The sequence below is a fragment of the Otolemur garnettii genome, unplaced genomic scaffold, assembly GCF_000181295.1.
Source record: "Otolemur garnettii isolate 467f Iridium unplaced genomic scaffold, OtoGar3 scaffold00006, whole genome shotgun sequence".
In the NCBI taxonomy this organism is placed as follows: domain Eukaryota; kingdom Metazoa; phylum Chordata; class Mammalia; order Primates; family Galagidae; genus Otolemur; species Otolemur garnettii.
This window is the reverse complement of record NW_003852401.1, coordinates 25,751,854-25,776,248: the sequence shown is the minus strand read 5'-3', so window position 1 is coordinate 25,776,248 and position 24,395 is coordinate 25,751,854. Positions and strand designations below refer to the sequence as shown.

General features: G+C 43.7%; 1 protein-coding gene and 1 pseudogene across 1 annotated transcript in view; one reads left to right on the top strand and one right to left on the bottom strand.

The window, feature by feature from the left end:
- The window catches only part of DMRT1 (doublesex and mab-3 related transcription factor 1), a 107,802-nt gene that overhangs the window by 29,394 nt on the left and 54,013 nt on the right, over positions 1-24,395 (top strand). The window contains exon 3 of the mRNA XM_003782919.1: positions 15,900-16,183. Within this exon, the coding sequence (XP_003782967.1) occupies positions 15,900-16,183 (284 nt within the window). The remainder of the gene's footprint in view (positions 1-15,899; positions 16,184-24,395) is intronic.
- Positions 17,034-18,155, bottom strand: LOC100955078 (annotated as a pseudogene).

The window sequence follows — 24,395 nt, the reverse complement described above, 5'->3', positions numbered from 1 at the left end:
AAAAAAAAAAAGATTTGGAGATATAGGGCAGCGCCCGTGGCTCAATGGGTAGGGCGCTGGCCCCATATATCGAGGGTGGCAGGTTCAAACCCAGCCCCGGACAAATTGCAACAAAAAAATGGCTGGGTGTTGTGACGGGCGTCTGTACTCCCAGCTACTCGGGAGGCTGAGGCAAGAGAATTGCCTAAGCTTGGGAGGTGGAGGTTGCTGTGAGCTGTGTGACTCCATGGCACTCTACTAAGGGTGATAAAGTGAGACTGTCTCTATAAAAAAAAAAAAAAAAGACTTGGAGATAGGTGTGTGTCTATCTGCTGAAGATACGTGTACTGTGTAGTGTGCATGGTTGCATATATTGCACTTGATCTTATCCAGAAGTCCAGAGAAGCAGTACTTACCTGCCTACAAACCCTCATATCCCAAGTTGCCAAAGCCTTCAGGACCTTTGAGCTGCTGGGATATAGCTGCCTTTGCTACAAAAGCCAGTAGTCTGTGACTTTAGTCAGAAAAAACCAGGGTGCCCTATGTGATTGGCAGAGCCACATTATGTGCTGGGCTGGGGCTTTTGAGTCCTAGTCTCTGCCTTGGGAAGCCAAGAATTGTGATATATTTTGCTCTGCCCACCTGCCCCTGTGGTTGGTGGTAGGCTTGATGGAACAGTTAGCTGTGAGGACACAGCTGAGAGTTGGGGGACAAGTCATCTTACGTGATTCAGAGCAGTTGCTGTACACCCTTTGAGAATAGGTCAACACTATTAGGTTGGGAGCAGCTGGCAAAGGAGGCTGTGGTGGTAAAGTGCGGAGTGGAACAAGGAGCCGGTGTTGGAGGGTGCTGCTTCGGGGATAACTCTTAAGGGCTACAGTCAGGAGCTCTGGGTGATTGTGAAGTGACCTGGGACCAAACTACAGCTCTCAGAATATCTGACATTTCCCAGAGGAGAAAACCTGACATCAGTCCGTCTTTGGAGTTCAGAATGTGATTTCTGGTGGCACCTGTGGCTTAAGGAGTAGGGCGCTGGCCCCCTTTACTGGAAGTGGCAGGTTCAAACCCAGCCCCTGCCAAAAACTGCAAAAAAAAAAAAAAAAAAAGATTTGAAAGAGAACGTGACTTCTATGTTTGACCCATTTTCATGTTTGTGCTTCAATAGAAGTCATTTACATTTTTTTCAGGAAACTGTCAGGTTGACTCCTAATCAGTAGCAACAGATGTCCTTTCATTGATTGATTAATTGATTGATTAAGACCTGGTCTTATTAAGGGGCTAGAGTGCAGTGGCATCCTTCAAGCTCACTGTAGCCTCAAACTCCTGGGCTCAAGTGATCCTTCTTCCTCAAAGCTGAGACTACCGGTGTGTACCACCTCACCCAGCTAATTTTTCTATTTTTTGGTAGAGATGAGGTCTTGATATGTTGCCCAGGCTGGTCTCAAACTCCTGGCCACAAGTGATCTTCCCACCCAAAGCACTGGGATTATAGACTGAGCCCAGGCGGGTATCTTTTAACTGACAGTGTGTATCAGTTACGTTTCAGTGGCTCCCTTTTCTCTTTCTGACACAGCTTGGTGGACAAGTGTGAGGCCTCAGACCTGGAGGCTTCACCTGCCCACTACCAGTTGCACCCATGCCCTTATTGCTACTGGAACTTGTCTGAGTATTGAAACAAGGGGCAAAATTACCTTCAAGGCCTTCCCTGTGGTCCTATTCTGTGAAAAGCTGTTAGGTTTAATTCTCTACGGTTGACCTTGACTTGAGTAGAAATGATGGTTGAAAGGATATGTGAGTTTTTATTTATAGAATCACCTTTTAATTTCAGAGGAGCTTTATTCCAAAGATGAAGAAGATGAAAGGAAAGGAAAGACATTAGGGGAACCACACAAAAGTTGAGTGGCCTTATCTTTAGGACTGTCTCTGGGCTATCTTTAAGCCCTGTAGCATCTTAGAGTTATATCACAACTTTAAGCACCAAGGGCAGCAAGAAAGGCTTCTTCTGCCTGCTATATCCCCTTCTTGTGGCCCTTTTAATAAAAAAGACTTGTTCTATAAAATTTGGATTCAGTCAAAGGCCACACTTAAGGGCTAGGAAGGTTACAAGTGTCCTTAAGGCTACAGGTTCCCCACCCCGTGGGATGGCCAGCAACCCTGGTCTCCCCTTTTCTTTCGCTTCTAATGTTGAACAGAGAGCTAGATGTAGAGCTACACGTTGGGATGTGGCCCTGGATATCAGTTCTAGAATTAATATTTTAAGTCCACAGGGCCTCCCCAAGTCTCATTTTAATCATTAATTTGATTGTAATTCTCCTCCCACCCCAAAAAAGCTGAATGTGGGAGCATATATATTGAATTTAAGATTTAAAGTCTTACTCTGTCTCTGTTCTTTCCCCTTTTGCCACCTTTTCCAAGTAGTAATCTTTAAAAAGCACAATACAGTTAAGCAGCAAAATCCAAGCAAAGGGAGGATAAAGGGCTCCAGATAATTCCCAGTTTGGGTTATCAGCCCCCAGGTAATGGAGAGTTGATTATTTTCCCTTTATTTGAGGGGAGGTAAAAACTCCACTGAGGTGAGAAAAGCCCATCTAGGAGAGATCTGAAATATTCCTGATTCTGGGTCAGTGGGCCTGCAAAACCATCTATTGGACTATACTTAAGGCAGTAGGGGTCAGAAACGCTTCCTTTGCACATGTGGTAAGACGGAGCAGTTAGCTATTACAGCGTGCAACCCTGGAGGTCATAGACCAAGCTAGGAGAAATAATTACACATGGTAATGGGCCATTATAGATAATGGCCTTTCGGGGGTGGCAGAAAATACACAGCCCCACAGTCTTGCCCGGAATGAACATTGAATAGCACATTAACTTTATAGCAAGCTAAAAGTTCAGCCTTGGGACTGCAGCAGCCCCCCAAATAAATAAAATCTCCATCTTACTCAAGGGAGGCACCTTAGTGGCCACGCTTCTCAAAAACTGAGGAGCAGGAGGGGTTGGGAGAGACAGAATTTTGCCAAGGGAAAGAATGGTGAACTCCTCTGTTCCAGCTGGCTTCATTTGTCTCACTAAGTAGGGGTGGTTCCTGGCTCCCAGGGGGTGCACAGTAAGCGTTTGTTGCTTTTCTGGCGCCAGGTTTGTGTTTGACGTTTAAAATAGCCCTGCCATGATTGCCTCGTGGGAGAAACACATTGTTCCTGCATTTCCTGATTATGACTTTAGGGAGTGAAATCACACCGACTGCACTCAAGGCTACTGTCTGACCTCAGAGACGGCCAGGAGCAGAGGATTCTGCTCCTTTCCAAGTTCAGTGGCATTTGGGAAGCCCTGCCAGGTGCAGCCCAGCCCTCCTTCAGGACCCTAATGAGCACTGGGAGCAAGTAGTTTTTGCCGCTGAGTTATTGGGTGGCTCTCTTGCTTGATGGCAGAAAACTCATCAGTACAATAATAGCTAATGTTTATCGAGTACTTACTATGTGGCAGGGCCTTTCTAAGTACTAGCCAAATATTTTCCCATTTTCTCAAGTCATAGGATTGTTTCACATTATGTATAGATGCTGGAACATACAGATAATGAAATTGACTTTTCTCATGGTAACATGGCAGTAGATTCCAGATCTGAGCGAGCAGTCTGATTTGGAGCCAATGCTCTTTGACTAGAGGTTTTGCTGCCTGGTTGTACTGTGCGGTTGTTAATGTCTTTCTCATTGGAAGAAATGTTTCAGGCTTCAAGATGAAAGATACTACAGGGCTCAAAGATAGTCCTAAAGATAAGGACACTCAACTTCAGGGCTCCCTCGTTAGGGCTTTATTACTACTGTGTATATTAATATGACTCGGAGAGTCACCAGGCTCTGAAGGCTCTGAAATCAATCAGAGCCTTTCCTCTGAGAAAGAGAGGAGCCTGTAAGACCCAAGTTCTCAAGCTTTTTGGTTGCAGAGTCTTTTAGAATCTTAAAAATCATTGAGGGCCATAAGAGGTTTTGTTTATGTGGGCTGTCATTGTCAATGTCATCCTAGAGATCAGGTTGAGAAATGAAAAAAAAAAATTATTGCTTTAAAATAATAGTAAACCCATTACTTGTTTAAGTAACATTTTAATGAAAAATTACTCTTATTTTCTAAGACAAATTAGTGAGAGTGGCATTGTTTTACATTTTTGTAAATCTCTCGTATGTCTGGTTTATAAGATGCAGCTGGGTTTGCATAGTTGCTGCTTCAGTCTCTTGTTTTAAAATACACACAAAAATTTCAGCTTCATATAGGGAAATAGTTGGAAATAGGAGGCAAGTCTTTTAATAGTCTTTTCAGATAATTGTGACTATTCTTTGATACTAGACCACAACTTGACAAGTGGCAGTTTCTTAAAGATGAATTGTAGCATAGAAGCTGGAACCATGCTAATGAATTTTTTGTACCCTATTTTAATTAAAATTTGTTGGTCTGTTTTGAACTTTGAATGAATCTTTCATCCATGCCTGACTCTGTCACGTCATGCATCATGCATCAGTCACTTGGAAGATGTAAGTTCACAGAGTTTATGCAGATCTTCCAAATAAAATTTGGAAGATTCTAAAATAACAGAAAATTCCGTTCATTAATACTACTAATGATCTCATCAGATGAGTCTTTGAGAGACTGTTAAGCATGTAAGCAGTGGCCATCAATTTTCCAAAATTCTGCATTTTATTGAAAAGTTCAAATTTTGACAGTAATTACTGTCAGTTGTTTTCCTTGAAGTGACAGGTTCACTTTCTGTTAAAAAAAAAAAATTGCCAAATACCTGAGTCACAATAACCATGATTTGTCATCGTTGTTTCAAGGGTATGGTATTCCTTTAAGAAAAAGCAGGTGACACCTGTGGTTCAGTGGGTAGGGTGCTGGCCCCATATACGGATGGTGGCGGGTTCAAACCCAAGCCTGGCCAAACTGCAACAAAAAAATAGCAGGGTATTGTGGTAGGTGTATGTAGTCCCAGCTACTTGAGAGGCTAGGCAAAAGAATGACCTAAGCCCAGGAGTTGGAGGTTGCTATGAGCTGTGATGCCACGGCACTCTACTGAGGGCGATAAAGTGAGACTCTGTTTCAAAAAAAAAAAAAAAAGCAGTGAGGGTGGTTTTAACTCTTAACAGGTGCACAGGTGCCTATTAGTGTGCAGAAGTGCTTTTTGAGTCCTTCCCATTGAGTCACACAGGTTATTTATTTATTTATTATTCATTTATTTTGAGACATAGTCTCACTTTGTCACCTTGGGTAGAGTGCCATGGCATCATCATAGCTCACAGCAACCTCGAACTTCTGAGCTCAAGCAATCCTCCCACCTTGGCCTCCCAAAGTGCTAGGATTACAGGCATGAGGCACTGCGCCCCATCCTGGTCACAGAGGTTTTAAAAGGATGTGTGTTTACTCAGGTAGAAGTTTAATCGAGTTACTGATATTTTCAGTTGCATCAAGGACATCTTAAGCAAAATTTAAAAGGAATTTAAAAAGTTGCTTTATGTCTTACTGCAAAGCAGTGAGGAAGATGAGACATCGGTGCAGTCTGAGGCCTGATTTGTGCTCAGCACCAGCTCTGTGTCATCAGTGTAGATGTCGGCGTGGTGGGAAAGGCAGATAACATTTTTACATTATTGTGAAAATACATTTGACCTCGTGGCCTCTCAGAAAGGAGTTGTGGGCAAAGGGCCTCCAACCCCAGTATGCCAGCTGCTGGGATAAAAGGGAAGAGTGTGATTCTTGATACCAGGGCACTAATCTCTGATGGGTTTAAAGCAGTTCAAACCCTACTGCCTGTTGGGGTCTCCCTGGGAATGCTGAACTGTCTGGGGCCTGGGTCCAATCACCAAGTCCCATTTTCATCTTATGGAGAGTAGTCTGGGGGTGGCAGCTCCTCTTCTCCTTAAGTGTTCCCATATTGTTAAGCTTGAGAGCCACTGGTTTAGAGACATGTTCTAGAATCTTCTTGAGGGACCCTCTAGTCCTTTTCAGCAATTGGATAAGTTATTGTTTATGACAGCTTGAAACATTTTATGAGACAAATACCTGATTGAAAACTGGCAATGTTAAGTTGAACTAGTATAATCTTGAGTTGAACGAGAACTAAATGCAACAATATAGTGAGGTGTGGTTTGGTGTTGTGTCCCCTCACGTTGATGTAGGGGGTCTACTCCTTCATTTCAGTCCACTTTCTGGGACCTGCAGGAACAAAGGCAGACGTCCCTCTATTCTATTCTATAAGAAATGTATGAAAGCAGGACCTAAAATCTAAACCTGCAAGGTGCTGGCCATGAGCAAGCCTGCACTTGTGTTCTTGACACCTCCCTATTCAGTTCCCTTCATGGTCTAGATAAAACCGACAAATAAAGCCCTTTTGAAAAAATTTGTTTTAAGAGACAGGGTCTCATTCTGTTGCCCAGGCTGGAATGACATAGTGTGATTATAGCTCACTGTGGCTTTGAACTTGTGGGCTCAGGTGATCCTCCTGCGTCTCAGTCTCCCAAGTAGATGGGACTACAGCTGTCTGCCACCATGCCCAGCTAATTTTCCTATTTTTTGTGGAGTTGGGATCTTGCTATGTTACCCCAGTGGAGCTGAACTCCTAGCCTCAAGCAGTCCTCCTGCCCCAGCCTCTCTCCCTTAGTGCTGGGATTACAGGCATGAGCTACTGTGCCTGGCATAGTCCCTATATTTTAAGTTGTCTGATAACAGTTCAGAGCAGACTTTTTATATGGAGACCAAAATACATTAATAGTCTATAAAAATGTTATTAAGGTGTCCCAAGTGTAAGAAATATTAAAAAGTTTCAAGAAGGGACTGTCTGTAAGATTTCTTAGAATATGGCATTTGATGGAGAGAATTGTGCTAGGAATATTCCCTTTCTTTTCTCCTCTACTCTCAAGTTCAAGCCTTGACACTGGCCTGTTTGTGGCACCGCCTGCTCTTGCAGTCTGCTGGGAGGTGTTGACAGAGTCCCATACTGTCTCTGGTATCTTACCAATGATAGGACATTCTGAATTAGCCCAAAGAGAAAATCTCTTCCTTGGTTATGAGATAGGTTTTCATGGCTGTGAGCCAATTTCTGGGAGGATCAGAAGAATGGCATTTTCTCCAAATCTGACTCATTTAGGATTAACAGTTTGCCTGGGTGATCCGGGGAAGGCAGAAGGGTGGAAGGAGGGGGAACGATACAGGAGAGAGCAGGAATCAGGGAAAGGAGAGGGAGAAACCTGTGGCAGGTGGACGTGGGCTGCCATAGCCAGCATGCAGCTGAGCCGTGCCTTCTGTGCCAATCTTTCCAGGCCCAGTTCATTTTCCTGGAGGTGGAGGAGCCCAAATTTCGTGCTGTTATGCCCCAGCACTCCATTCTCATCCTGCCACAGACCCTGTGCTCCGCCTACTGTGGTCTGAAGGCTGTCCTTTTAAATTTATTTGTGCTCCAAAAACTTTTTTGCTGTTACCTTTCCTTAACTTGAAATTCCATTCTCATTCTTCATGTACCACCCCCTCACCCCCTCCACACACCCCCCCCCCCCGTCTTCTCTTGCTCCAAGACTTGAAGGTCTTCTACCATGAAACCTTTTCTGATCCTTTTAGTTCTCCTTTGAGCTCTTTGAGGCCAGGGTTTGCCTGAATTTATTGTTTGCATTCCTTTCTCCCAGCAGTTTGGGAATTTCTGCACACGGTGGGATGGGCTGTGACTGGGCTTTTCAACGGCCCCAGGAAAACCCATTTCAAATCGAGATATGCTTACCTTGAAGGCAATCATTGGCTTTTCTCATGTTTATATATTTACCATCTTCCCCGTATCTCCTGCTTGATTTGTTGGTTGTGCGCTCCCATGCCTGTTCTCTCTTTCTCTCTCCCCCCCTTTCCACTCACCTCTCTCACCAGATCCCATATGCATAGCCTGTAATCTACCCCACATTGAGACTCCGTGCCCCTTTGCACCAGGCCTGCTCCTGTCTTTAAAAGCTTCAGGCTCACTTTGTTAGGAAAAGCAAGACCGGGAAACTGAAGATTCATTCAGGACATTAAAAAACAAAACCAGGGGCAGTGCCTGTGGCTCAAAGGAGTAGGGCACCGGTCCCATATGCTGGAGGTGGTGGGTTCAAACCCAGCCCCGACCAAAAACTGCAAAAAAAAAAAAAACCCCAAAAAGCAAACAAAAGCAAACTAAAAAACCCCACAAACCAGAAAACTCCCCAGGAAAAAACAGAGAAATGGACTCTAAATCACGTTTTATGTGTTGTGTTATAAAAGGGTGACTACTGTGCCATCAGCAGAACTTGTACTTTTCAATGTTGGAATGAATCTTTCCCTCCCTCCACACTTTTTTTGTCTTTTCCCACAGTGTTGGTCAGTCTGTTCTTGACCTGTAAGATCATGGACAGCCTCCTCTGTCCCCTGAGGTTCTGAACCAGTTGCGTTGTGCACAGTAAGTGCTCAGTGAAGGTATTTCGCCTTGGCTATGAGTTGTTTTTCCAACAGGCACAGGTGATGGTTTGTGGTCATCTCCCTTATCTGTCTTCACAGATGGGAGTGGTGTAGAACAGTAAGTACAGTGCCGAGTCACTTAGATAGAGCTTTGGATTATCTCCGAAATCCAACCCATTCTCTTGGTCAGCATGGCACTCTGTTCTCAGGATGGCACTCTGTTCTTTTTGTAATTGAGTGCTTTGAGGGCCCAGGTGGCAGCTCAGTTCCTTTCCCGTGTACATCTCTGTGGGTCCTCTCCCTTGAGGCCTCATCTTGGTGACTCAGTTTTTCCCAAATGTAGGAAGTCAACCCAGACATGAAGTTGCCCCACAGAGGATGCTAAAAACAGGGCAGCTGAGCTAGCAAACTGCTTGTTCCAATGAAGAGCATCCCATTATCATCCTCCACCATCCATGAAATGTTATCAAATCAGTGTTTTTATCTGAGACATCGATTTTTTTCAAAATAGAGAAGATGACTTGTGCTTTTTTTGCATTCTCTGTACACTCAGCCCAGCATATTAGTTGATGACAGATAATTTTAACACCTCAGACGTACTGGTGAACAACTTTGCTGGACTGGTAACTTTTAAAACTCAGAAGCTAAGTAGGATAAGAACATGCAAGGTGTGTAGTTACAAAGAAAAAACCTGGTATAAATTCGTCATTTGCATGGAATCATTGTGAATTACAACTATTCATGGTTTGTAAATGGTAAATTTTGGTTTCATGATTTTTTTTGACTTCATGTAGGAAACTTGGCTTTGTCATTGAGACAAGTACAGGTTTGAATACAAGGGCTCAAAGTGCAACAACTTTGGGAATCATGACAGTAGAGAAGAGAGGAGAAAGCCTTCATCTACCTTAAAATGAATTACTGGTTAACGGCTATTAATATGCCACGGGCATATAACACCCCCAGATCAATAAGGGTATTTATCATGTGTGCGTATCGATCTCTCACGAAGGAGCGAATCATATTTCACAGTGCATATGTTAGTGCAGAAGAAGTAGCAGAGGGGTCGTGAAGCACTATCAAAGAAGTGGACGCTCAGATGTTAAATATACAAAGCCACAAATACGAGTATTAGAATCCGAAGTGATTGCATTTGCAAGCAGCCTCTCTGCAGGCGGGAGTTTTTCAAGATACTCCTAAGTTCCTGCTGTCGTTCCTGGCTGTTGAATCTGTCCGATCTTCCTCATCACACAAATTAGGACTGTATACCAGAATAACAACACGTACAGCATCCAACTTGGCATTTCCATTTGTATCTTGGCAGAGCATCGGCAGGTTGGTAATTCTCTAAGCTACTGCCGGTTGAGAAAGCTACCACATTTTCTTGGTAACAATGCAATGGTGCTTTCCGTGGTTATTAATACCGTGAAGCAGTTTTGGCCAGTTTTTATTCTAGACAACTATAGATGAGTTCCAACTTAAGAATTTCCAGTGTACTCAAGTTGTTTCCTTTCCAGTATACTTGTGTGGTCTTTGAACTTCCTTATATTGGCCATCCAGTTTTATAAAGGTCCCTGTCACGGTGCACATGAGGCTTGGGACTGGCAGGAGGAATTCACAGTCAGACCAAAGGACCCAATAGATACTGGTGCATTTATCACAGTTGTGGAGCCAACTGTTAGTTCTTACTGTGATTTGTGTGTGTGTGTGTGTGTGATATGAAAACTACTTTTTGAAAATCATGTGCATGTATATACATACATACACGCATATTCACAAATTTCACATTTTGTATAGTTGGCTTGTAGATTTCGTGGCTTGGACATCTTACCTTCAGGTTCATCACTAATTAATAGGGACACTTAGCCTGATTGTCTGTCCTAAGCTCCTCTGGGGAGTTCTACCATGATCCCTGTCATAGCAGAGTTGAAGAGAGGGCGTACTCTGCTCATGTTCTTACTCTGTGTCACTCTGTCACTCTGGGTGAGGAGCTGTATGTTTCTTCTGAGGCTGGAGGGAGTGAGTCTGGCGTGATTGTTCGGCAGTTGAGTAAGGGTCAGAAGGGAAGCTGGATGCCTTTCCTGGCCTGTGGATGACAGATATTAAAAGTGCAACTTAATTGTTTGAAGGGAATTTGTCCAACACTAGACATGCCATTGGGTTCCATGCGATTCCTGTTGTGACCGTTGCTTCCCCATGCAAGCCCATAATGATCTCTCCTCTTGCCTGCCGAGAGTGTTTATTCTCAGCCTCCTTATACTCCAGATCTGCCTTTGAGTTTGGATCAGACTATTACTATTATTTTCCTATTTTTTTTTTGTTAGACCCTTGCTTTATAAATCCCCGTTGCTTCCGTGGAGGAGAAACCAGAGCTTCTTGGCCTGGCATTCATATTGTAGGTCTGCCGTGAATGTAGGTCTTGCTGGCATTCATATTGTAGAGCTCCCGGGGAAGCTGCGGTCATGGAAGGAATCTCATAGAACTCACTGGCATGTCTGATGTTGGACAAATTCCCTTCAAACCACCAATGGTAACATAAGTTACCATTCCCACTCACCGTTATCTCTTAATGTGAACTCTACATTCTGGCCAGGCTCATCTGCTCACTGTCCCTGGAACGTATTTTGTCCTTTTCCCTCCTTGTGACTCTGTTGACCTCCTTCACGACTCTATTAATATCCTTTTTGGTGTGTTTACCCATCTAAATCACCTCCGTCCTGGCTCATCACCCCCGAGGCCTTTGCTGACACTCCATTATCTACCTGCACTGTGGCACTTAGATTATTGCTTTGTAGGTTTCTTGGTCTATGCCTAGTATTCCCAAATAGAAGAAGAAATGAAACATTTAAAGTATTTTTGTCATGAACAACAGCTAGAGCAAAGCTTTGGGCATAGTTTTTATATGAGAATAAGTGACTGGGGGCGGCATCTGTGGCTCAAAGGAGTAAGGCGCCGGCCCCATATGCTGGAGGTGGTGGGTTCAAACCCAGCCATGGCCAAAAAAAAAAAAAAAAAAAAAAGACAATAAGTGAATGAATCAAATGTAAATATTAAATATAACTTAAGGTCAAAAATAAGTGATTCTTTATGTTACCTGCTTCTCCACATTGTCCAGAAACCTTATGAGGGTTATTGAGTTTGGTGCTGCAGTGGTGTACCTAGGTTCCTGGCAAATGGGTGCTTAATAAGTGCTTGTCAAACAGAATAAATGCTTGAATAGATGAGTTAAGTTTTTGTGGTTAGAATAATGAAAAAAAGTTGGATGAAGCCATTAAGATCAGAACCATTTGGCATGAACACAGACATAGCACACACAACTCGTGATCTGAGTTCTGTAGTAATGTAAGGAGAAGCCCAACTTCTTTAGACAATGGAATTCATTTTTGAACTCTGATTTGATAGTCAGAACTGTTACAGTAATGCAGTGAGGGGCATGCTGGTGTCATATTTTTAGAGATGATGTATGGAGCAGTTGCTTTAAATTTTTAGAGTAGACCAATGGTCCTTAACCTTTGGAGGACATGAGAGTCTCCTTAGAGCTTATTAAAAACTCACATTACTGGTTTCCACCCTCAGAATATAGATTGAGTAGGTCTGTGGTGAGACCCAGGATTTGCATGTCTACAGGTTCCCAGATGCTGCTGATGCTGCTGATTTAGGTGCGTAGTTTGATGGATGGTTGTTTATTTCAACTTGGGGAAATTTTCACATACTAGTAGCATGGACTTCAGGACTGGGAATCATAAAGTTGTTCTTAACATTGACCAAGAATGTTAATTTAGAACTTTAACATACAGATTTCAGTGGTTTATAAATACATATATTACTTTTAAAAGTCTCACTGTTTAAGAATGCTTACACATGTTAAGATGATAAAATGGAAAAAAAAAGATTATAAAATGGGTAGGCACTACTCTTAATCAAGTTCAAATAGTTTTATTATTTAAGGGCTTTCATGAAACACCTTTTCCAACATGTTTCTTGTATTTAGTCTTAAATTTTTTATAAAAAAGCTTGGTATAGGCTCAGCGCCTATGGCTTAAGCGGCTAAGGCACCAGCCACATACACCTGAGCTGGCGGGTTCTAATTGAACCTGGCCCACCAAACAACAATGACGGCTGCAACCAAAAAATAGCCAGGTGTTGTGGTGGGTGCCTGTAGTCCCAGCTACTTGGGAGGCGGAGGCAGGAGAATCACTTGAGCCCAGGAGTTGGAGGTTGCTGTGAGCTATGATGCCACAGTACTCTACCCAGGGTGACAGCTTGAGGCTCTGTCTCAAAAAAAAAGCTTGTTATAATTTGAAAGAGGAAATAAAAGATGGGTAAGTGGAAAAGTGATGGTATTAATTAATTACAGTCAGCTGTAGCAAACCAATCATGGCTTTGACCTGACATAGCGTTTTATTTGAGCTTTACTATGCAGTTTATTGAAGCCATTCTCTTGTTACCTTGAGAATTATTACTGCCATCATTTTGGTGCTTGCTAAACTGAGGCTGAGAAAGGTTATGATGCAGAAACTCAGGAGTCTGTGCTGTGCCCTATTCCTAGAATGCTGGGGTCTTCATGTTTCTATTTAATTCTTTGGCTGTTGCTGTGTTTTGTTTTATCAAAAACTTGACTTTTAAAGGGCAGGCCCAGGCCCTAAGGGGTATTTCGTGTTTCCACTTCAGGGAGAGGAAGAGCATCTAGAATGCCTTCCTAAAAGGGTTTGGAATGAACCATGCTCTCATTGCTTATTTCTGGAAGGTAGAAATATGTCGTTCATTCTTTCTGATTTAGACGTCTATATGATTTACCAAATTTTGAGAAGTTTGTTTTGTTTTTGTAATCAAATTAACAGTGCAAACAGAACATTGAAAACAAAAGAATTAAATCCTGAAAACTACTCCTTATGCCACCAAATTGGGTGTTTATAATGAGAGAGTGCAAGAGGAGAGGATGAACACATGCCCCCTCCAGACCCGGAGAGTTGGGGTGTGGAATAATGAAACTGGCATGTCTCATCTCCTGGTGGGGAAGTGGAAGAGAGAAGAAGGGGAAAAAATAGAGTCGAGTCGTGGCTTGGCAGTGCATTTACAGGACCTTAAGATGGGTGCATGTGTACTGATGTATATAGTTTCGGAGGAAAGAGACTCCAGGGCTGACTAAAAATACCTTTTGCCGCACTCTTACCCAGACCTTTCGGAACCTGCACTTACAGTTAAGCCCTCCCTTTTGTGTTTTCTCTCTCTCCTTCCACACATTTAGCCAGCAGACACTTTTGATGGGCTTCTTTGGGCCATGAATTATACTGGGAATTTTTCTTCATGAGCCCCCTCTCCCTGCCTAGGGATGCTTAAACCTCTCTGCTTTAAGAGTAAAATAACAAGCTCTTATGACTCCCTGGAGCTTTTATTCTTAACTTACGTTATTTTTTATTCCAAGGGACCGGAGATGTTCATTGATCCCTCTGGCAAATGTTTACCAACCCTCAACCCTGTGAGTGGCAGTGTACTGAGACTGTATAGCAGGGGACCCAGTGACGCACCAGGAGGCAGGGTGCCTTCTTGCCGGATCTCACATCCTGGCGGGAGAGAGGGCCGTCCACCGCATTCATCTCTGATTTCCTGTTGCTTGCTTGCTCCTTGCCCTCTGGCAGCCGGCTTATGTTCTTTCTACTAGTGTAAAACCATAGGCCCTAAGGACTAGTCTTCTCTTGGTCTTTTCTGGAGCTAAGTTAGCTTGATCTCCTAGCAGCAGTTGACACTGCAGCCTGCCTCCTCTATGATACAAGTTAGTTTTGGCCTCTGTGACATTGAGTTGTCCACAGTGCTGGCCTTGGCTCTCTTTTTTCTTATAAAAAAGATGCAGCTACTTTAGTTTCTCCATGTGACTCCTGGATCTCAGCTTCCAGCCTCAGTCTCTCCCAGGAGCAGAGCATCCAGCCTGACACCTGTGTGCCCTCCCTGTCCTCTGCCACACCCAGCCTCTGCTCTGTGCACCCCCCCACCCCATAGCTTGGTGATAGTCCCCAGCCCTCCAGTTCTGGTGAGTCTCATCCCACACATGTCCCCAGGACAGGCCCTTCCTGTACATTTGCAGCCTTCTGAGGTCTCTCCGTGAGCTACTCCCTCAGGTCCGTAGTGAGTCTCCCTGCCTCTGACCTCTTTCCCCTCCACTTAAAGGTTGCTATGAGATAGATCCCCCCAAAGCACAGCTCTGATCTGAAACCTCCCTACTCAGAACTCCTCAGTGGTTCCTATTAGATCCCAAAGAGAGTCCATAGAGCTGGACTAAGGCCCCCCTCTGCTTGCCTGAGCCACCTTTCAGACTGGACCTCCTTGTCCCCTTTTTCACCCAGCTGGTCCTCCCGACTGCCCTGCACATCACTCCACACTCTCCCTATCACCTCCTAGCTTCCATGCCTTTGTCTTTGCTGCCTCTTTCGCCTTCCTCTCTTTTTCTCGTTTTACCGATTTTCTGCTTCTCCTTTAAGGTACAACTCAGATGCAGTTTTTGTTATGAGTTCTTTCCTAGACTGCAAGTCATCACACCCTCCTCTGAATTTCCACGGGAGTTCGTGGGTACTCCTGTGTGATGAAGGGCCAGGGCAGTATTTGTAACTCCTTTGGGTCTTTTGCCCTCCACTGTGGACTCCTCGGGCAGGACAGCCTAACACCATGCACCCATCTAGGCAGCTGGATTATCTGTTAGAACATTGTTTAGCAAATGTCCACTCTGGGTGGATGACTTAGGAATTCATTCAGTTGTCTATGAGAATTAACTCTAATGGAGTCTACACCAGGGGCTGGCAAACTGTAGCCTTGAGGCCCAATCAGCCCACTGCCTGTTTTGTGAATAAAGTTTTACTGCAGTGCAAACACACTGCAGCAGGGACTGAATGGTCCCCAAAACATAAAATAATTTCCAGTTGACCTCTTACAGAAGTTTGTCTCCCTCTGGACCATACCCTTGTCCAGACTCCTGAAGATAATGGTATCAGCTGTAGAAGGAACAATGTTTAAGGAAACAATGTTCGCTTAAACTCTTAACCTCTTGGCTTTGGCTTTGCGACATATCTATGTGGCTGCCATGGTTAGGGTGCTGAGCTACTTGTTTATTTTATCCAAGTAAAGTACAGTTGATTTTGTTGTGTGAATGTGCTGTCAGGTTGACTAGAATGGACCTTCAGTTTCTTGATATATTAGCATAGGAATTTCTGGGTAGAAGTTACATTGTCAGCTTTATGTGATTAAACTGATTTCTAAAATGTTTTTGGTAATCTCAATAAAAATAATCGGCAAAGGTCTTGGCTGTGCCACCAGAGTGAAGCTTACGGTAGGAACCCTCCCTTACCCTGGCCACAGGAGCCGCAGCACGCAGTGTCACCCCTGCTCTTTAGGTACGTGGCTCTGCAAATCTTGACGAGGAAGCTGATGCGTCGCCAAGATTTAGGGGTAAAGATTTGTGGATCCCCACATTAATACCATGTCTTTCTCTTTTTCCTTTTTAGAGGGACGTATGGTCATCCAGGATATTCCTTCTGTCACCAGCAGAGGGCATGTGGAGAACGCACCTGACCTGGTTTCTGACTCCACCTACTACAGCAGCTTTTACCAGCCCTCTCTGTTTCCTTACTACAACAATCTGTACAACTATCCGCAGTACTCCATGGCCTTGGCTGCTGATTCCTCTCCTGGGGATGTGGGAAGTCCCCTTGGAGGGTCCCCTGTGAAGAACAGCCTTCGGAGCCTCCCGTCACCTTATGTGCCTAGTCAGGCAGGAAACCAGTGGCAGGTAGGCTATTACCCAGTGGGTGAACTAGATATGTGGAAAGCACACGTACATGCACACAGATACATGTGCCCACACATGCACACAGATGACATGTGTGTACACGCACATATGTGTGTGCTCAGTTAGCACACCTATATGTAGGTACAGTATGCAAAACGTGTAAAGAATTTTTTGCTTTGCTAATAATGCCATTTAATCCCAGAGGTTGGGTACGAGGAATCATAAAAAGGAATACATACATTTATTTTCCTTTTCAAATTTTACTTATCTTATTTTTTCATTATTACTTCACATAAATGCCCAGTTAGCTGGCGTCACATTCCTAAGGAGCTTACTGGATGGGGCCCCACCTCTTCCAGCTTTGTTGGCACTTTTTTTTGCAGTTTTTGGAGGGGACCCACCACCTCCAGTATATTGGGCCAGCGCCCTACTCCTTGAGCCGCAGGCACTGCCCAAGTCTTTCATACTCTTAAATATGTATTTTTAAAATAGTATGCCATCAGGAGCATTTATTTTTTTTCAGTATTTTAATTTAATTTTCTAGTGGACAAATTTACATATCTCCCTCACCCTTTCCTTTAAGTTAGGACAGCTCTCCATAATAAACTACTGAAAGAGAAGCTTTGGTCAAGAATGGAATGCAGTAGCCAAAAAAAAAAAAAAAAAAAAAAGGAAAAATCACTGCTGCTTTAAAAAACCCACTACTATCACCAATATACTCAACAAAACCACACAGTATTTGCATGATATGTGTTTTCAGTGTTTCCTTGGGGCTGGCTTTCCCCACCATCCAATGGCAGCTGCAGTCAGCGACTGTTTGTCGTGCTGGATGGCAGAGGCTCACTCAGCTTCACATTATCAGGAGGCCCTGGATAAAGATTCCAAGGTCTTGAAATCCCAAATTGTCACAGCTCCATCGATGGTAGTAGTGCAAAATTTGTGACAATCTTGCTTGTCCATCTCATAAATAGACACTTAAGTGATGCTATTCTGGCACAGCGTCTCCAGGGCTGTAATGCGGTCCTGGCCTGCTTGTCCACGTTGCGGAAATGTTCCATGGCAGACACGTTGTGCTGGATGCTGTTTTGGAATGTCTGACTTGGACACAAAGGTCATGCAGCTGTGGTCATTGTAGTTAAAGAGCACTGGGCAGCAGTCATGGCCAGCAGCCACAATGCTATTCTCCGAGACAAATGATACATACACAGGAGTGGCAGGAACTCTGTTCTCAGAGCTGAGACCGGTACACTTTTTGAAGCATCAGCAACAGACATGGTGGTGTCATGACTGACCCAGGCCAGGCGGCTCCCACTGGCAGAGAAGCTGAGCCCATGGACCCAGCCTCCTGTGCCACTGCCCCCAAACTCTGACATCTGCTGACCAAAAGGCATCTTGCTGCCCCAGGGTGTACTGGCTGGCTTTTCATCCACTTCTTTAATACAGGCAGAAAACACTCTGCATTTGAAGTCACTTGACTCCCACTGCCAGCAAAACATAGTTGGGATGCCAATCCAGCTGAGGACTGTGGAGCGAATCGGCTTTTTAGTGTGTTTGCTAACCCACCGGACATTTTCAGACTCGAAGTAACTAACAGAAATGAGTCGTGCTCCACTTCCCACAGCAAATTTGTTCTCTAAGGGGGACCACTTCACAAAAGTGGCTGCACTATTAGTTCTCAGGATCACCAGGGTTGGCTTCCAGACACCATCTTTCTGATTCCAGACATAGGCACTGTGGTCTGCCCCACAAGAGATGATGTGGTTGCTTTTGGGAGCCCAGTCAATACCTGTGATGTGTCTGTTGTGCTCCTTGAGTTCATGAGCTTTGATCCCCTGGCTCCCATTTTTTAAAAATAGTTGTGCACTTCGTGATTATTGGGGCTAAGGGCAATTTGGGTATGAACCCTGTTGCGGGCATGACAGGTGATTGGCTCTAGTAAAAACTGATGCAGGAACATTATTCATAGAGTTTTCAAAGAATAGAAAGCTGGGATTGGGGAAGGTTGGATGGGATTGGAGTGGAGAATTTGCAGACTCTGGTCAGTCCATGCAAATAGCTCCTCAGGCACGGGCGTGGGCAGAGGATGACTGAGGTCCAGAGGGAGGAGCTTTTACTATTTAGAATGAAACAAAGCATTTTGCTTTAGCAGAGAAAGAGCATTTGTCTAGCGCTATTCTGCTTTCTCAGTTGTAACCGTCTCCATCATGCCAGTATACCTGCAGCAGATTTAAGGAACCAGGATTACTCAGAGGCTAGATTACCACTTAGACACACATGGTGGGACTGTGTACGCCTGAGAGGTTAGACTCAACACTTCCCAACTCCCTTCTGACCCAAAGATGTTAAGGTTTCGGGAGAACTGTTCTTATTGTGGATGCATTTACCGTGCTCAGGCTTTCTCAGCTGAGATTTCACTCCAAGACAATGCAACACATGCCTATATTTGAGAATTCAGTGCTGGTGTTTGACCTTCCTTTTCTCCCCAGCTTTACTGATGTATAATTTATAAAAATTATATATATTTAGGGTGTACAACCTGGTGATTTGATACATGTACACCTTGTGCAGTGACTACCACAGTCGAGCTAATTAACAAACACATTCATCAACTCACATGGTACCATTTTTGTGCGTGTGGTGATAACGCTTAGGATCTAGTCTCTTAGTGTGCTTCAAGTATATGTTATGTTATTAACTATAGTCACATGATATACATTAGATCCAGAACTTACTCATCTTACAGCTGAAAGTTTGTCCCCTCTCACCAGCATCTCTCTCTGCTGCCCAGTCCCCAGCCCTGGAAACCACCCGTCTACTCTGATGGTGTGAGTTTGACGCTTTTTAGAAGTCTTTGACGTTTTGAAGCTCACTTTGAAAAATGTGAATTGAAATTTTCCTTTGAACAAATGCATTCCATTCTGCCTCTGCTTTTTGGGGTGTGGGGAGTTAATGTTCAAGTTACCCATTTTTGGATTCTCTTGCTGCCTTCAGGTATCTAACTTCTTGGATTTATTAAAATGTCAGTTTTAACCCCAAGTTACAAATTTTCCTAAGTTTTTTGTGTTTTATTTTTGGAATCAAATTTTTTTGAAGGGAGCCTAAAGTACATTGGGATTAGAATTGGGAGGTGGTTGGTGGCTTATCCTGTAATCCCAGTACTTTGGAGATGCTGAAGTGGGAGGTTGAGGCCAGGACTTCAAGACCAACCTGGGCAACATAATGAGGCACAATTTCTACAAAAAAATAAAAATGATTAAAAAATAGAATCAAGAGGTAATAGACATATAAAAGAAACACAATAATTTATGGAGTTTCCAGCTGGGCCTCTTGAGGCCTGTGGATTTTATGCTTTGGGGAAGAATTTAGATTGATTTCTATTGGAGATTTTCCACCCTGCAGGTAGAAACATCTGAATAGTTTAAACCTCATTCTGCAGAGTTCCAGGAACCAGGCTCTGCTATTTGGGCGTTTTGGCTGCTTCTGAGCTTTGAGGATACAGAAGATGGGAGGGTCTGTGAACCTGTTGGCTTAGGTCATGAAAGAGGAGAAAAAAGTTTTTCTGAAAGAAAGATGACCAGCTTAACACCAACTTTATAGCACAGTCAGAAGTCTGCTGAATTTATTGACCCTCCCACTTGTCAAAATCTTTCAAATGGCAGATGGTGCCTGACATATTACTGTTTATTCTTGCTCTCTACCTGGAAAACCTGGGAAAGGTATGACAGGTCTTAGATTTCCTTGGATGTCCCTTATCAAAGTCCACCCTCTGAGGATCAGCCCAGGGTGACAGGCTCTGTGGAACGTACCTTTGCCTGGTCTTGGAGAGCTGCCTCAGAGATTTCCCTAGGACAAGTTCTGTTGAGAAGAAGCTTGACTTGCGTAGTGTCTACCTATTAGCCAGGATAGGAGGAAAAATTTTGGCTAAACTTTCTTAGTCCCATGCAGGATGTGCAGTTCTGATGCTTAACATCTTCCCTGGGACTTGCCAGCAAGGCATCGCTGGTTCACGCCTAGGAGGGACACTGAGGCATCATTTAATGATGAAGGCCTGGGCCTAAAGACTTCTTATTTCCTACCCAGTCACGGTCAGTGATATATCTCATATAACAAATTATTTTGCAGCAATAGGTTTTTCCTACTGTGGATGAGTCCCTTTCTTAGTAAATAAGAACATCGGTAATGACAGCTATTATAGATTGAGCAGTTAAGGCCTTAGGAAGAAAATGGTATTGTCCTTTTTATAGGTGAGTTCGTTGAGCTTCAGAGAACAATTTATCCAATATCACACAACCACCAAGTGGGAGGAGAGCCAGGGTTTCAGTCCGTTTTTGATTGACTCCAAAGTGTGTGTTTCAACACTATCTTGATTATCACTGGGTTTGCAACAAACTCAGGGCTTTGGAAACCACTCCCAGGAATCCCTCTGTGAGCTGACACCTCTGAGAAATGTGTGGAAGTCTCTGCAGGTGAACTTTGCAAGATCAGTTAAGTACTAATACTGAGGCTGTCTTTAGTTCCTTAGGGCTTGGAATGTCTATATAAGTACTTTGTTCTCCATTGGGGATATTCGTATAACTCTATTCTGATTTTCTGTCATCACTTGTGGATGTCAGAAATACTCAGAAACTTCTAAAACAGTGCTGATGCATGGATGAGAATAGAGCCCTAACATTTTCCTAAAACATGCAATCTTGGCATGTCTGCCATATGTGTGTAGCATTAAAAATATGGTCCTAAAAATTTGGATGAGGGCGCTTCACCATATCATTTCCCTGTCCTTTCTGACATTTTATCAGTCTGTGGATTGATCTTATAACGAAATACAAGCACAAGCTTGACTTATGGTTTTTTAGTCATGCCTGCTAAAATTAGTTCTACTGGAAATAAACTTCTATAGGAAAGTACAAGAACCAACATTGTTGGGGTCCCGCCCCAGGGGCAGGGTCTGCTAATACCTGTGGAACTGGCAGTGACTGACTAAAGAAATACAGAGTTGGAAACCACGGTAAAGAAAGAGACATGAGACACAGAGTAGAATTGAAAGTGGGAGCTCAGGGGTCCGTTGCCTGTCTGTGGGATTCCGGCAGTGGCCATAGTGTTTGCTCCACTCTGCTTTTATTGAAGTCTGTTTGCCCAGAAGGTAACAGGAGGGAGGGAACAAAGACACCAGCAGTTTCTCTGATTGAGCATATCAGCTTCTCTTGTTATTATTAACCTTAAGGGTAGTCTTGAGAAATCTGAAATCTGAGCTTTATACTGGAAGAGCCTCCTGCTTGAGATCACACACACAGATTTCTAGGGAGGTGTTAAACCCCGCTAGTTCCCTGTGGAGTAAAATGCCACCAGCGTTAATCTCCTTTGACAAATCAGTGGGAGGGAGGAATTTTCCTCCCATCACCATCACAGAGGATCTTCCTCTGTGATAGGGGATATAAGCTCTTCTGCCCATATCTCAGGGTTCAGGCTATTCCCTTGATCTCTGCCCCAGGCAAACGCAAATCTCCACGATGGGTATCTGCTTTGCAGGTTTACTAGGCAGGAGATGACCCAGTTAATGTATCTTTCTAGCTCTTGCCATAGCCTCTTCTGTGACTGTTTTTCCTCAGAGTCCTCATGGACCCAGCAGGGGTGTTTGTATCCCCAACAGGCTAGAACTTCAGAAAAGGCAAGAAGCTTGCTAGCAATGGCTAGCTTAATTGTAAACTAGCTGACTTTTCTTTGTTCTGACTCACTCAACTTACTTTTCAGTTTTCCTCTTTTTCTGGGAGTGCTTTCCTTTGCCAAGCATGGGGTCTTCGGTCCCCATTCTCCCTGTCATTTGTAAAATGACAAAAGAAATGCAGTACAGTGACAAGCAGAGCTGAAATGGATTGTAAAGAGTCCTAGTCCACTTCCATTTTGCTTTAGAGGAAACTGAGGTCTCCAGCACCATGGCTAGTTAGTGATGAGGTACATTGGTTTAGGGGAACGATATCGTGTGCTTTAAGGAACCTGGGTCCTGGCACTGGAAGATCCATGTTCAATTCTAACTTGGAATTGAAGGCTGTTACTATTCTAATCACTTTTTTTCAGACAGAGTCTCTTTGTTGTCCTGGATAGAGTGAGGTGACACCATAGCTCACAACAACCTCAAACTCTTGGGCTTAAAGGATCACCTTGGCTCCTGAGTAGCTGGGACTACAGTCACTAGCCACCACCTGGCTAGTTTTCTCTATTTCTAGTAGAGATGGGATCTTACTCTTGCTCAGGCTGGTTTTGAGCTTCTGAGCTCAAGCAATCCACCTGCCTTGGCCCCCAGAGTGTAGGATTACAGGTGTGAGCCACCATGCTAGCCTATAACTCAGTAACCTTGAGCAGCACACTCATTGAATCTCCGTTTCCTTATCTGTAAAGTGTGTATGGTACCATCTTCATTGAACTGTTGCATGGATACAGAAGGCAGTGTGATAACTGAAGTGAGATGATGAGTTTATGTGGGGATTTACGAGCAAACTGGGAAGTGCTATGCTGATATTAGCTGCAGTGAATTTCTGTTACCATTTTTGAAACTTAACCCTGCTTTTTAAAAAAATTGTTTAAGTCTTTATCATTTATTCATATGTATTTTAATTAGCTACCTCAGATCCCCTTAGTAACAAGCTAGGATATAAGTAATGCACATTTTAACTCTTAAAAGTTAAAAGATTGAGGCATGAATGTGGAGCAAGGATGAATGTATATGGAAAGATTTCTGTATCATTGGGGAAGGATTCGATCCCTTTAGGAAATAGAAAACATAATGCATAGATAAAGATAATAATCGCACAAAATGTGTTCATTAAGGTACAGATGTGGCTCCCCACCTATGGCTTGAGTGGCTAAGGCACCAGCCACATAAACCTGAGCTGGCAGGTTCAAATTCAGCCCAGGCCCACCAAACAACAATGATGGCCAGGTGTTGTGGCGGGCGCCTGTTGTCCCAGCTACTTGGGAGGCTGAGGCAGTAGACTCGCTTGAGCCCAGGAGTTGGAGGTTGCTGTGAGCATGATGCCACTGCACTCTACCCAGGGTGACAGTTTGAGGCTCTGTCTCAAAAAAAAAAAAAAAAAAAAAAAGAGATATAGATGTTGTAAAGAAGTATTTATTAAATAGTAACAACCTACAAATAATACTCATGGAAGTACTGAAGTACTGAAGGGAGAGGAGCTAGTATGCTCACTTTTTGACCAGGGCTGTCTTTATGGCAGGTATTGGGAACAGGGATCCGGGTTGGAAGGTGCTCTGACTCTGCTCTTTGGACAGTGCCTTGTGGCAACAGCCTCCCAGGGCAGGCAGGGTAGGGACTCTTTGTTGGTTTCTACCTGACTTTTCTGGCTTCTTTGTGGGAGATGCCCCACAGCAGCATCTGGAGAGCACCTGAGCTATTGTCTCCTGACTAGTTCCCTTGGTTTGAAACTAGCTCAGACTTAAGGGCTGGAATCTGAGCCCAAGTCTCCTTCATCCACTTCCTTGATTCTGTTGTTGAGACCTGACTTTCTTCCTAACTTTGCCAGATGGAGCCATCTTTGTATACGTTATCCTGCTAGAATACAAAACACCTAATTTGGGATATAAAAATCTTTCTTTCTTGATTCTGATACAGATATGGGTAGTATGGCATTTTAACACTATTCCAATCCATGAACATGGACTCTCTTTCCATCTATTTATGTCTTCACAAGACCTCATGCTATCGTTCAGGCTGGAGTGGGGTTATAATAGTACAATGCTCATAGTCACTGTAACCTTGAACTCTGGGCTTAAGTGATTCTCCTGCCTCTTAGCTGCCTGAGTATTCAGCAGTGTTTTATAATTTTCAGTGTAGTTATCCTTTACCTCCTTGATAAATTTATTCTGAAGTATTATTTTTTGTAGCTATATCAGAATGAAGAAGAAAGGATTCAATTTTTTTCTTTTTCTTTTTCTTTTTTTCTTGGAAACAGAGTCTTACTTTGTCATCCTTGGTAGAGTGCTATGGCATCATAGCTCACAGCAAGCTCAAACTCTTGGGCTTAAGCGATCCTCTTGCCTCAGCCTCCCAAGTAGCTGGGTTTACAGGTGCCCGGCTATTTTTTTTGTTTATTTAGCAGGCCGGGCCGTATTTGAACCCACCAGCCCCAGAGCATGTGGCCAGTGCCCTAACCACTGAGCTATGGGCACCCAGCCTCAAATTTTTTTAAAATCTAAATTTAAA